Here is a 13,194-nt window from a genome sequence, read left to right on the forward strand (position 1 = left end):
TACAGCAAGATTTGTTTATAATTTGGAAAACATTAATAGTCAGCAGTCCCAATTTACATCCCAGGTCTCCTACAAATACCCATAGAGGGTGCACCACCTAGACAGGACTACGTCACATCCACATTTCATTGTCTTATGTTGCCTGCCTGTATGTGTGTGTGTGGCAAATGTTATTTGTACTTCCTGAAGCTGTTTCAGTGACTGAGATGAAATACTGATAGTATTACAAATAGTTTTTAATCCTTTCTTAGTGCTGTCAATATTCCACTGAATCCTCCAACATGATGTCCTCCTAGCACTTAAGCCTTAACAGAGGCATTTCCTTCTATCTACCCACTCTGCAAACAACATTCCCTCAATCTATCCTCATAATAAACATTCCAGTCAAAAGAGTGTTAGTTATTCACCCCTACTCTCCAAGAAAAACATCCATTTGCTATCATGACAATAGCATTTTGCTAAAACCATTCAGCTGTTATTTTTATAATTATTATTATACTAGATATCTAGAAAAAGTCAAAAGACTCATCATGGTAGAACCATGCTAACCATTATTCACACAATACCTATCATACCTCTCCTAAACTCATTCCTTGTCAGAGCACTCTCAACTACTTCTGGCAATTCATTCCACTCATTGAGTACTCGAAAAGCAAAAAATATACTCTGCACAATCTTACTAACCACACTCTTACAAAATTTCCAAGGATGACTTCCTTGTTATCTCTCTACTCCACATTTATCAAAAACTTTGTGTCAAATCTTATAAAATTTTTCTCCCAATCTGATTTAGCCTTCCTTAACATACTAATCATTCTTGCCTGTGCTTTCCATTGATCTTGAACATGCTGATCACATCTTTGTTTATATTCCCTCCACAATACTTTCCTTTATGGCAGCTCCTGCTTTATTTCACTACTTATCCATTTAATCCCGACTCAGTTTATCTTCCTGATTCTGGATATGCAGTCTAATACTGCATCTCTCAAACAACCCCTGACAAATTCCCATGCATTAATGACATTCATTCCTTGCAGTTTCTTATTGCCATGGCACTGATCCAAGCTGCCACCTAAGTTTGTCATAATCACCAGCTTTGTTCAGAACAAGACTGCATGGTCATGTTCCCTGATTGGAGGTAAAGTTGCTACTGTAGTTATAGATGGATCTGGTAAAGCATCAGAAGATCAGACACTCTCAAACCTCTCATCCACTCCATTATGTGCTGTTTCAGGTATTTATCCCTTAGTAACTGCATAAATTCCATTTCCATATTGCCATTTGCCTTTCTCTCCTTCCAATCTGTATCCCAGTAGTTAAAGTCCCCCATTATAATTGTTCATCCTCTTCACTGTGCTAATCTGCTGATCAATGGCATCCACATATTCCTATTCTTCTGGATCTTCAGGTCCACACAGCAATCAGTGATATTTTGTTGCACTAGATAGCCTCAAATGTACCATCTCCCTCAGATTTAAAATCCTTAACTTTTATTTTTGATGGTTGAAATTCTTCAGATATCAGTAATAATACCTCTTTTACTGCTCTGTTCCCTCTATATTCTTTAAAAATATAATATCCCTTACATTCTATTCACATAATTACAACATTCTCTGTAACCAAGTCTCGCTGATGCCGATAATTTTTGGTCAAGTTGAGCTGACTAATGCCAAAAACTCCTGTCCTTTATTTCTAATAATTCTGGCATTCATGTAGATTCATTTTCACATTCTGTTTGCACACCCACAGTTACACTTGCATAATGTCATTACTAGCCCATGTAGATTCAAAAAACTAGAAAGCTGGACCCACCCAGCTGTTCACATTCATTTCTGCATGACTCATTTGTCCCAGGGATAACCACACATACGCTTGATTGCATCTCCCTAATATCTCCAGTTTCTCGGATTTTTCACTTTCAACGTCTCATGGAGAACAACACTTTCTCCAAATATAACTCCAAAAACAACAAAAATGCAGTCCATCAGGCATATACAAGTCCTTTTCTCCACAAAATTTACTCAATACATCTATAAACTGCATGCCATTCTTCTTGCACACTCTTCCTACCAATTCCTTAGCAGTCATCCCCTTCTCAATTCTGTCCTAATCATATTAAGGCAGCCAATTCAAAATCTTTACTTTCTTACTCTCCATTTTTGTTTCTTTCAAAAACTCTTTCATTGCATATTTCTCCCTTTCATTTTGTTGCCACCCTGATTGAAAATTTAATTCCTAATTTATAAATTTAGCACAACTGAATTTCCAAGAATCAAACATTCACATAGTGAAATTTAATCAAGAAAACAAATTGGATAATTATAGCAGTCTATAAAATGACTAGTATATACCTCATATATACCAGCCATTGGAGTGTGTGTGCGTGCGCACGCACACACTATAATGTATATGCTAGCCATTATAGGTGTGTGCACACTATAATGCCTCTATTAGTCATTATAGTGTGTGTGTGTGCGCGCGCACACTCTCACCATAATGTACATACTATTATATATATATACACTAATATATACCTTGTATTAAAAATTTATTGATATTAAACAGTAAAATAATTTTTGACATGTACACTCAAGGGTACGTGTCAAAAATTGACATGATAGTACTACATTGAAAATTTACATCATTACTAACTTCCTAGCTACAATTTTCCTCCAAATCAATCTGGTACCTGTCAAGACTCCAACATTATTAGATCTTATATTTCTGTCTTCTAAGACAATTTTTACCATATCAATCCACCTATATCTTGGTCTTATTCTGGTTCTTTTTCCTGCCAACCTGGCAGAGAACACTTGTTTTGCTAATCCTTCCTTGCCCATTCTGTTTAAGTGACCACACCACCTGAGATTAGCTCTGCTAACACATTCCTGGATGCTAACAATGTCAAGTTCTTTCCTGATATCCTCATTTTTAATATAATATTGCCATTGATGCCATCTGTTTGTACCCCTAATCTTTCTCAGGACTCTCATATCTGCGGTTTCTAGTCTTTGGTCAAGTCTTTTACTTCTAACCCAGCTCTCAGACACATAAGTTAAAATTGGTTTGAACACTGTCTTGTATATAGCTAGTGTAAGGTTTTGACTAATTTCTCTCTTATTCCATAAAAATTTATTCAGTTGACTTTGTCCTATACCAGCTTTGTTGATTCTGTTGTCTATTTCTGTATTTAATTTAGCATCTTCACTAAAAATCATGCCTAGGTAGTTTAAATGTTTCACTTGTTGTCCATTCATGATCCAGTTGATATTTTCAATGCTTCTGCCTATTTTCATTGTCTTTGTCTTCTTATTGCTGACCTTCATATCATATCTATTACAACAGTTATTCAATTTAGTCAAGGAATCTTGCAAACTTGTAGCGGATTTATTTAGAAGTATAACATTAGCATAAAGCAAAGAGCTAACATTAACATCTCCAATTTTGATATCAGGTTTAATACCAATTTCCTTCATAATATGATCCATATAAGAGTTTATAATGAATAAGAGAGGAGATAATGTACATCCTTGTCTGACACTAGATTTAACATTAAACCATCTTTCTATACTTCCTTCAATTCTAACTGCTAACTTACAACTCAAATAAAGATGAAGTATTGCTTGATATAATGCCCCATTGACTATCCCCTTAGATATTTATATATACTCCCCCTTTATATACTATCCCTTAAATATTTATATTACCCCTTAACATACTACCCATTAGATATTTATATGCTTATAGAGTACTGTTATTCATAAAAAAAATGATAATGAATATGTAAATATCAAACAAGATGCTTTCCTTAGTAGACATAAGAGCATAAAAGATATAGTTCCTAAAGCAAATAAAGATGCAATAAACAAACATACTTTTTAGTGCCAAAAATATTCAATATACTACTTTTCCCAAAAACTTACCACTCATTTTAACCTTTATAGACTTCAAAAAAGCTTTTGACCTCCATTAATAGAGAAACTATGTTCAAAATACTCAGCTTCTATGGTCTACCCTCAAAACTCATACAAAGCAATCTCAGCAGCTTATAAAAAGCTTACAATGCTACAGTAATCTTTGAAACAGAAACATCTGAATCATTTCCAGTGACAACAGGAGTCCTGCAAGGTGATGTACTAGCACCTTATTTTTAATATGCTTGGACTACATCTTCCAGACCATCAACACAGAAGATCTTAGTTTTAACATTAAAACATCCACCCACACCATGCAAATAACTGATTTTAGCTTTGCTGACGATGTTGTACTTATTGATACAGAACCAACAAATGCCACAAAAATATCTCAGTCTACTAGAGGCACAGGCTAAACTTATTGGTCTGCAGATCAACATCCAGAAGTCCAAAGTATTCTCAATAGGTCGTGAAAACTTTATACTTCATGATTATATAAAGGAACCGTGGAGAATTCATGACTAAATACACTCGCAAAAAACCACAGTTAAAAAAAACCTATTACTGTATTTTTACGTGTTTATTTAGTCATTTATACTTCATATCAACAATAAAACCCTTAGAGTCAAGGACTTTCAATACCTTGGATTGTACATCAGCAATACAGAAAATGATATCAGAAAACTTAAACAGCTGGCTCTAGTCTTCTATAACAAACTCCATCCCATCTGGAAATCATCATTAGTATCATTAAAGACAAAATTAAGACTATACCATGCAACCAGTAGATCCATCTTCTTGTATGGTTCTCAAACCTGGACAATAAGCACCAAAAAAACTACAGATCTAATTAACTCCTTTGGAACTACATGTCTCAGACTGATCCTTGGATACACCTGGATGGACCGCATCACTAAATCTGCTGTGCTAAATCAACCACTTGTCAGTATAGTCAAAAAACTACAACTCAGATGGCTTGGGCATCAACTCAGACATTCTGAAGTCTCACCCTTTTTTGGAATCCCTCATCCTGTACAAACCAGAAGATGGAAAATGCAGTAGAAGACCATGCAAACAAGTTTGGCAATACATATGTGAAACCATCAGTAGGCTGAACTGCAAAACTCCATCTGACATCTACCAGTTAGCTCAAGATAGAGAGACTTGGAAGACCATAATTTGCAATATTTAATTTTTAATATAAATCTCTTTTCCCTTTTCACATTGTATCATATTGTGAATAAACTATGTATGTATGTATGTAATACAAGAATATTTATTTTCCCACAGAAATGAGAGAGCTCTGTTCAAAATAATTGTATAAATGATTGGAGTTAGCATATTTGTATTCGAAGATCCAGTCTCATCCTTTGTTTTAGTGTTACACAGTGATCAGCATTCATTTTAGAAATTATGGACTTTACAACTGTGTTATAAATAACTTTTTTTAATATCCCAACATTTCGATCTTCATCTGGAGCATATACAAATATACAGGTTACGTTACATACAGTAAGCTAAAGAAACAATGAATTTGTCACAAGTTATTCTACTGGCATGACCTCTAGTGAAAAAAAAATTATAAACTACATCAAGCTAAATTCTATTTATGATAACATGAATAAACATTCTTTCATAGATAGTTTTCTTTTGGTAAAAATTCTTATCAGACAAAAAGAACATAAATGACACATTAAATATAATTATGGTGAAGCTGGCCTTTCTGATCATGCCCTGAACACCTTACACAGAATTAACTTGAAAAGCACTAGTTGTCTACATCACACCAAAACATGGTATGAATGCAAATTTAAAGAAGCCTGTGAAATTAACAACCACCCCAATCTGAACAATAATGATGGTCTAAAAATCCCATACATATGGAAGGCATATATTCGACCCACAGAACCTTCCTCTCTAAGAGCAACTATAAACAGCACTGTAGAAAATCCAGGATCCCAGATCAAAAATTGTAATGCTAAAAATAGGCATCAATGTTACTGAAAGAAAACGACCTGTAAGAAAGAATGTTTATTCATGTTAGCATAAATAGAATTTAGCTTGATGTAGTTTATAAATATAATTTTTTTTTCACTAGAGGTCATGCCAGTAGAATAACTTGATCAATTCGTCGTTTCTTTAGCTTACTGTATGTAATGTAACCTAGCTTGTCCTGTATATTTGTATATGCTCCAGATGATCTTGATGTGAAGGTCGAAACGTCGGGATATTAAAAAAGGTTATTTATAACACAGTTGTAAAGTCCATAATTTCTAAAATGAATCCAGTCTCATGCATAAAATGTTAAATTTAAATGCTATTTAACTACTTTCTGTTGTGTTATTTTGTTCCTAAATAATGCTATGCAAAATTTTTTGTGTGATTTTAGGAGGCCATAAAAAACCATTTTGGGGCAGACTGATTTTTTGATGAGATCTGGTGGGATTGTAATCTAAAAGGTCTGTAGGTGGATCAGTTTCTGAGAATGATGTCCATTTATCGATGGTATTCACTGATATTAAGAATAACAGTGGCACTCCCCTTATCAGCAATGGTGATGACTATACTGTTATCTTTGTCTCTTGAGGGCAATGAGTTGGCAAGTGAAGAAAGAAAAAGGGCTAGGAAATCCCATACATCAGCAGTGTAGTTGGAAGTTCTGAATCTGTTTGTCTGTCTGTCCATTTTCTTTTAGGAGGAAAAGATCAAGAAAGAAGAACAAAAAATGCTGGTGACATCAAGTCAAATGTTAGTTATTTCTGATCTTGGGAATATAACAAAAGCCCCAGTCAGTTCTTTGCATTCCTTTCTATGTCCAGTTATACAGCTTTCACTCTTATGTACTCCTAGACCAGGGGTCAAACTTCTTTGACCATCGACCCCTTCAAGAGTTTCTTTACTTTTTATCGACCCCCCTCTATTTTACTATTATGTAATTATAATAGGACAAGCAAAAAAGATGTTTGAGTTTTTAGATTGTTTATTTTATAGTATATATTATTATATTACTAGTGATATTAATATCACTGGTATTACTAGTGATATTAATATCACTGGTATTACTATCAGCCCTGCCGAACTCTTCAACATAGAGAAGTTTAGTTCATGAATGGATAACGATTGAATTATAATATGTATGTTGATGAATTTTAGAACATTAACGCTCACTTGTATGTCAATGCGCAAAAATGAGACTGGGATCAACACGTGCGTGGTTCTTATTTACTTATGCTCACACGTATTCAATCTCGCTCCCGCCATGAACCACAAACATCCATTTATTGGTAAATACATCATTCTAGCCCACTTGATTAGCCTCCATAACTATTTTCATGACCTCATTCCATCTTACAGTTCCTATTCATGTCACTGTTCCCACAATTCACTCTTAATTGCATTGTCATTCAGGATGGAGGTAATCCAAGTTAACCCAATTAAATATTACCCGTACAATGATGTCTTATATTTTTCTATTGACCCCTGAGCCTGAATCGACCCTTGGGGTCGATATCAACCACTTTGGCGACCACTGTCCTAGACAGATTATTAAAATAAGAAATTTTTCATACACAACTAGAAGCACAACTTATGCATAAGCATATACTAGCCTCTCCATATGCATACACCTTTCATTACTAATTCTATAATTTTTGTTTAAGGGATAACATTGTATGATACATATTTTTGGCTCATAAAAAGTTATACTACTGAATGAAAAGGAAAAAACAAAAACAGAGCTTTATTTTAAACTAGTTACATAAGCTCTACACTTCTGACAAAATGTAAAAAGGCATTACCAAAAAGCACATTTGCATTGAAAAATATATAAAAAAAATGGCAAACTACAATAACATGACTTACGTGTACAGTTTGTCACCCTGAAATCTGCTCCTTTGCAAATCTTTCCTCCATTTGCAGGGACGGGATTGTTGCAAGATCTCTGTTGACAAAAACATCTATCTCCAGGGGCATCCTTCCCTGTTTGCGCACATTCAAACCAACTAGACCAAATGCCCCATCCTCCATCCACTAGAAATAAGTTAGGACATTAGGTTTTTTTTTTCCCATTTAAATAAAAAAAAAAAGAATATAAAAGTGCATTACAATATTTAAGTGAAGTAACATATGTTTACATAAAATTTACTTTAAAAATTTACTGAAAAAGAAGTAAAGGTAAATATTTCAATCAATGAAAAAAGTAACTAATTATATTAAAAGGACACACAATTGGCCTTCTATTTCTTTCCAAACAAATAAGAAAACACAGCATCAGTTTTAGTTTAATATTATTAAGCACTGTTGGAGAATGACAAAATTATCTTTTGCTCAATCCTCCTAAGTGGTAACAACCACCACTGAACTTATGAAAAATATCATGAAAAATCCCACTACAACTCTGGGATTTTTCATGGTAAGATATAACAATGAGTAGATTTCTAACCTACTATAAAATATTCCATCTGGTTCCTGGGTTAATCAAAGTGTGAATTTTTTTTTTTTTTAATATTGATTTTATACATGAGATTGAATATCTATATGCACATCAGTGCATGTGCATGGTGCAGAGGACTGAAAGAAATTAGTTCATTGACATTTTTCTTCAAAAGATGCAATTTGTATAGTTGTTTGTGAATACTTTGAGGAAGGCAGTTCTAGAGAACACAGTAGAAAGAATGAAACAGGAAGAAGGGAAGCAGGTTCAGTGTTTGCAGCTGCACAGAAAAGGGATACTGGACAGCTGGTCCTCTAGTTTTAATGGATCCAAAAAGTGAAGGAAAGATAGTTATCAGTTCAGTGGACCAATGACCCTAGAAATACTTGTAGAACAGACAATGCTGAAATACATGAGATACAGTCAGATGTATATGTTGAAGTAAGTTAGTACAGGAAGAATCATCTATGAGCAAAATTACTCTCCTCTGGACAGCATTCAGAACCTTTAGGGAGGTTTTAGGTGCACCACCCTAAACATGTGAGCAGCATTCTAAAGATGGGACTTGTGTAGTTAGTGACCGAGTAAGTAAAAAAAATAGTATTTTATGCAAAAGAGAACATTTAGTTTTTTTTTTTTTTTTTGGTTGCAGAAGTAACTGATATGATGTGTTTTAAGTCAGGAGAGGCTGCAGATAAACATTAGTCCAAGCAGAGAGATCTGCTCCTGTACAGGCCACCATCCTCCTAACTGAAGCCTTGAAGTAGCTTAGAAAAAAATTCTATGTTTGGCTTCTAGAACAGGGTTCTGAGTTACATAAAAGAAATACAAAGTATATTAAAAAAATTAATAAAGATATTAAAAACACCCTTAGTCTACCCACGGTACTAAGGTACTCTGTGTGTGTGTGTGTGTGTGTGTGTGTGTGTGTGTGTGTGTGTGTGTGTGTGTGTGTGCGCGCGCGCGCGCGCAACCTTTTGTGGTTGGACATCTTAAGAGAAATGCAAATGCATTTCTTTTAAGATATCTGGAAATGCAAAGTGAAAACCATTAAACCAATAGAAGACCTACTGGGGTTCCTTGCAATTGTTGAAGAGTCCATCTAACTGTCTTTTACAAGTTCCAGTAAGAGACATCATTTTAAACTGCTGGGCCATACAATTGTAGTTTAAAATGGTGCTGCTGTAGCAGAATCTTAAAAATAAATGAATAAAATACTATTATATGGATTTTGAAATTGTGCCCTTCTATTGGTTCGGTATTATGATTCACATTTCTGGGATAATTTGCACCCTTGAGTATAAGGTTGAAGAACTAATATTTTTACTTTCACACTTTGTAGATAAGGTAATAAGCTGGATATTTTCATAGATCTTGAAATCTGAAATGATATATTTTGTGCATTATTGTAACATGAGGATGTTTCCCCCCTCCTCACAGGAGTACAATGATGTATTCCTACTGAGTGTGCGAATGTTCAGGACAGTAATTTTTCAGCCAAAAGCTTCAGCTCTTCCTGTTTGCATGTACTGTGAAGATTAGGATCCTGGTAAACTGAGCATCCTATTAAATAACATGAAAACAATACTTCCAAACTTTGTTGGAGAACATACTGATGTTCCTTGGGCCAGCTAGCCAATGATAGATGATCTTTTTGGTCTATGGTAGCACTCTAGTTTCCTCGAAAGAATTCCCAACATCGTTTCCTGAGGTCAGAGACAGGCACATGTGCATGCTTCACTAAGTACTCTTCACCATCACAACAGTACTTGAATCACTGCATGGTTTTGATATTCCAAAAAGGTTTGAAATTTATATTTGTTCAGCATGGTCATCCAAATAGACCAGCCAAGCTATATTGTTGATTGCATACAAGCCTAGTAACACTTATGCTTACAAGGGATATGTTATTCCCATGCTAAACAATATGCTGTATAAATTTATTATGTCAAAAGATTTAAATGTTCTTAGTCATGCATGCCATCAGATAAAGATGTTTTTAACATTGCTTTTCTCTTAACTGATAAACAGAACAATGTCATACACTAATATAATGCAACTGTATCAAACTTAAATGTCACATGGCAATGAAACAGAAAGATAGAGAAAATTACAATGTCATAAATATATGTAACATTGCTGAATGAAATGTAACTTAGCTAGTATGGTCATATATTGGTCACTGATATGTCCAACATATTTTACCTCTTAAGAATAAATCATTATTCTTAAAAATTAAGTAGAACAATAGTAAATCAAGGCAAAGTGGAGAGGTTGCACGATGTCAAGTATGAGCAAAAGATAATGGGAATCAGTTTAATGTGGAGAAATGTCAAGTTATGCATTTTGGGATAAATAGATTACAAACTGTGTACCACATTGATGGACAGGAAACAGATAAAGCTAGGGATTTAGGGGTGATGGTAAGTAGAGTTGAAATTTAGAGGGCATACTGCTAAGGTAGTACATAAGATTACTTGGCTATTGAAAAACACACTAACAAGTAGAGATAAGGAAGTTATTCTTCTTGACAAGGCCTTGATACCTCTCTACATCTGGATTACTGTGCTCAGGTCTGATCTGCTGGATTTCTTGGAATGAGGAAGTGGTAGAGTGGATTCAGATGCAAGCAGCCAAGATTGCGCATGGTTTGTAGAACGTTCCCTATGAGGATAGACTGAGGGCGTAAAAAACTATGTTGAAAGTTTTTTCAAGTGGAAAAACTTCCAACAACTTTCTCTAATCCAGAGTAATTTAATAATAAGGTGTGACACTTTTTGGCAACTCTTATATGAAAATATGACTTCTGCATTACTTCAACCTGGTATCACCTCTGGATCTGGCTCCCACTGACAAGACCTCAATAAAGGTTGAAACTGGTCTGGGTAGTGACCTTCCCATAATGCATAGCATTATACATACCTGTAAGGATATGTGCTTTGCATTATAGGATACTAAGGCAAGTGATGTGAAGTTATAAGCTTCTATATACGAGTTGCCCCAGTCCTGAAAATAGTTCAGGCACAAACCTGTTTGGCTACACTTGGTTATGCTATAAATTAAAGATGCCAAGAGATTATATACTTGGTTTAATCCTTTATCCAAGTGGAAAAACTTCTATAATTTATGTATAGTAGGAAGAATGGTGGAAAGTATGCAGCCCTAAGAAACTCACATTACCAAAGAAATCTGAAGAGAGGAAGTCATCTAACATGACAAATAGTACAAAACCAAAGAGGAAGCTATTGACCTAAATGCAAAAAGGTAGAAGGTAGGATATATTGATTGCAGTTTGATTAGCATACCTCTGAATCAGATTTTTACTGTTTATAATACCACATCCAGAAAAAAAAAAGATCAACTATTCTATTTTCAGATGAGATCTACCTCTGGTCTTTCCTAGCACAAATATCTATGGCTTCCTTAGCCTCCATAACATCATTTCCTTCTAAGCATTGCTTTATTTTCTGAAAAATTTCTCGCTTGCACAAATCCAAAATCCTCCTATTCTTGAAATACTTATCTCAAATTTCAGTAACAAATGACAAATTATAAAACAACTTTATACAAAATATAACTTGCCACAAACTTTGTTAATCATTTACTTATTAACTATAATTACTTTGATAACTAATTAAATAATTTTATATTCCTTTAAAACTAAAACGATGAAATTAAGTTGCATTACAGAAAATTTCTAAAAATAAGCACAATAAATATACCTGGTTGATCAGTTCTTGGACAGTCAGTTGGTTCTTGTAACCAAAATGAACTCAGATGATTGCGATTTGGAGCTGTAGTACAAGCTACCTGATACTCATTCCAACCACAATATGGGTCCATTGCATTGACGCATTCACTGTTAAAAAAAAATGTTTACTGTGCATTATGTTGAACTTCAGTTGTCACCACCAGCATTTAAAAAGATAACTACAAGGCAAATGGATGTTAATTATTTCCTAATTAACAATTTAATCTACATGTCATTCTAGGCTAGGCATAGTTACTAGGAAAAAAAAAATTATAAGTCCAAATGTAATTGTATGTTACAAGTTGGCTCTTTTCTTAAGTTTTTATTAATTTAAGTTCTTCCTCAGTAGTTTCTCTTATATCTTCATCTTAGAAATTCATTCTTCTGCATTCTTTACATTCTAGCAATCAACAACGTCCTGTATACTGCTAATTAATGCAGTGAACTTAAGAACACGCTCAGGTATTCAACTCAATGAATTTTCATTTCCCTTTAAAAAAAGGGTCACTTTCAAAATTATTTCAACTATAAATAATCAGTATGCAGCAAGAGAATAATTTGTGCTTTTTTTTATTTGATGTGATTTAGTGTTAATTTTGATTGCTTTTTTTTTTTGTATAAATATTAATTGGCTATACCTCAGAGTTTGCATTTCTCCATCCTTACTAAGCCTAACCTATGGATTCAACACAACTGTATCTCATTCAAACAGCATTAAAAAAAAAAAAAAAAATATATATATATATATATATATATATATATATACACACACACACACACACAGACTATAACCGAGACTAGAATAACAATTAAATTTATTCAAAATGCAACATGTTTCATTGGATTGTCTGACTTCTTCAGGCGTGGGAACATAGAAAGGAAGTAAACAACACTAAGAAACATCGCATGACTATAAAACGACTATTATAAAATTCAGTTAGCTTTGAACTGTAGCTACAGTCCATGTTGCAGTTCTATTGTTAAGTAGCTGCGTTTTCGTCTGATTTCATGCATGTGCTAATATCAGATAGCAGAGCTGAAAGAGTCCAGTAGATTATAGCTAAGGTTATTATTTATGTGATGAGGGTCCATAACAA

At 34.1% G+C, this 13,194-nt stretch overlaps 1 protein-coding gene across 4 annotated transcripts in view; it reads right to left on the bottom strand.

The window, feature by feature from the left end:
- LOC150093601 (semaphorin-5A-like) overlaps window positions 1–13,194 on the bottom strand; it is a 299,721-nt gene that overhangs the window by 29,496 nt on the left and 257,031 nt on the right. For all 4 annotated transcript variants that reach the window (XM_090412830.1, XM_090412829.1, XM_090412831.1 and 1 more), the window contains exons 13-14: window positions 12,069–12,205; window positions 7,776–7,943 (exon numbers count right to left, since the gene is read on the bottom strand). In XM_090412830.1, coding sequence (XP_090268956.1) covers window positions 7,776–7,943; window positions 12,069–12,205 — 305 coding nt within the window. The remainder of the gene's footprint in view (window positions 1–7,775; window positions 7,944–12,068; window positions 12,206–13,194) is intronic.

Source organism: Typopeltis vanoorti, chromosome 23 (genome assembly GCF_054136105.1).
Source record: "Typopeltis vanoorti isolate ZY-2024b chromosome 23, IOZ_Tvanoo_1.0, whole genome shotgun sequence".
Taxonomy (NCBI): Eukaryota; Metazoa; Arthropoda; class Arachnida; order Uropygi; family Thelyphonidae; genus Typopeltis; species Typopeltis vanoorti.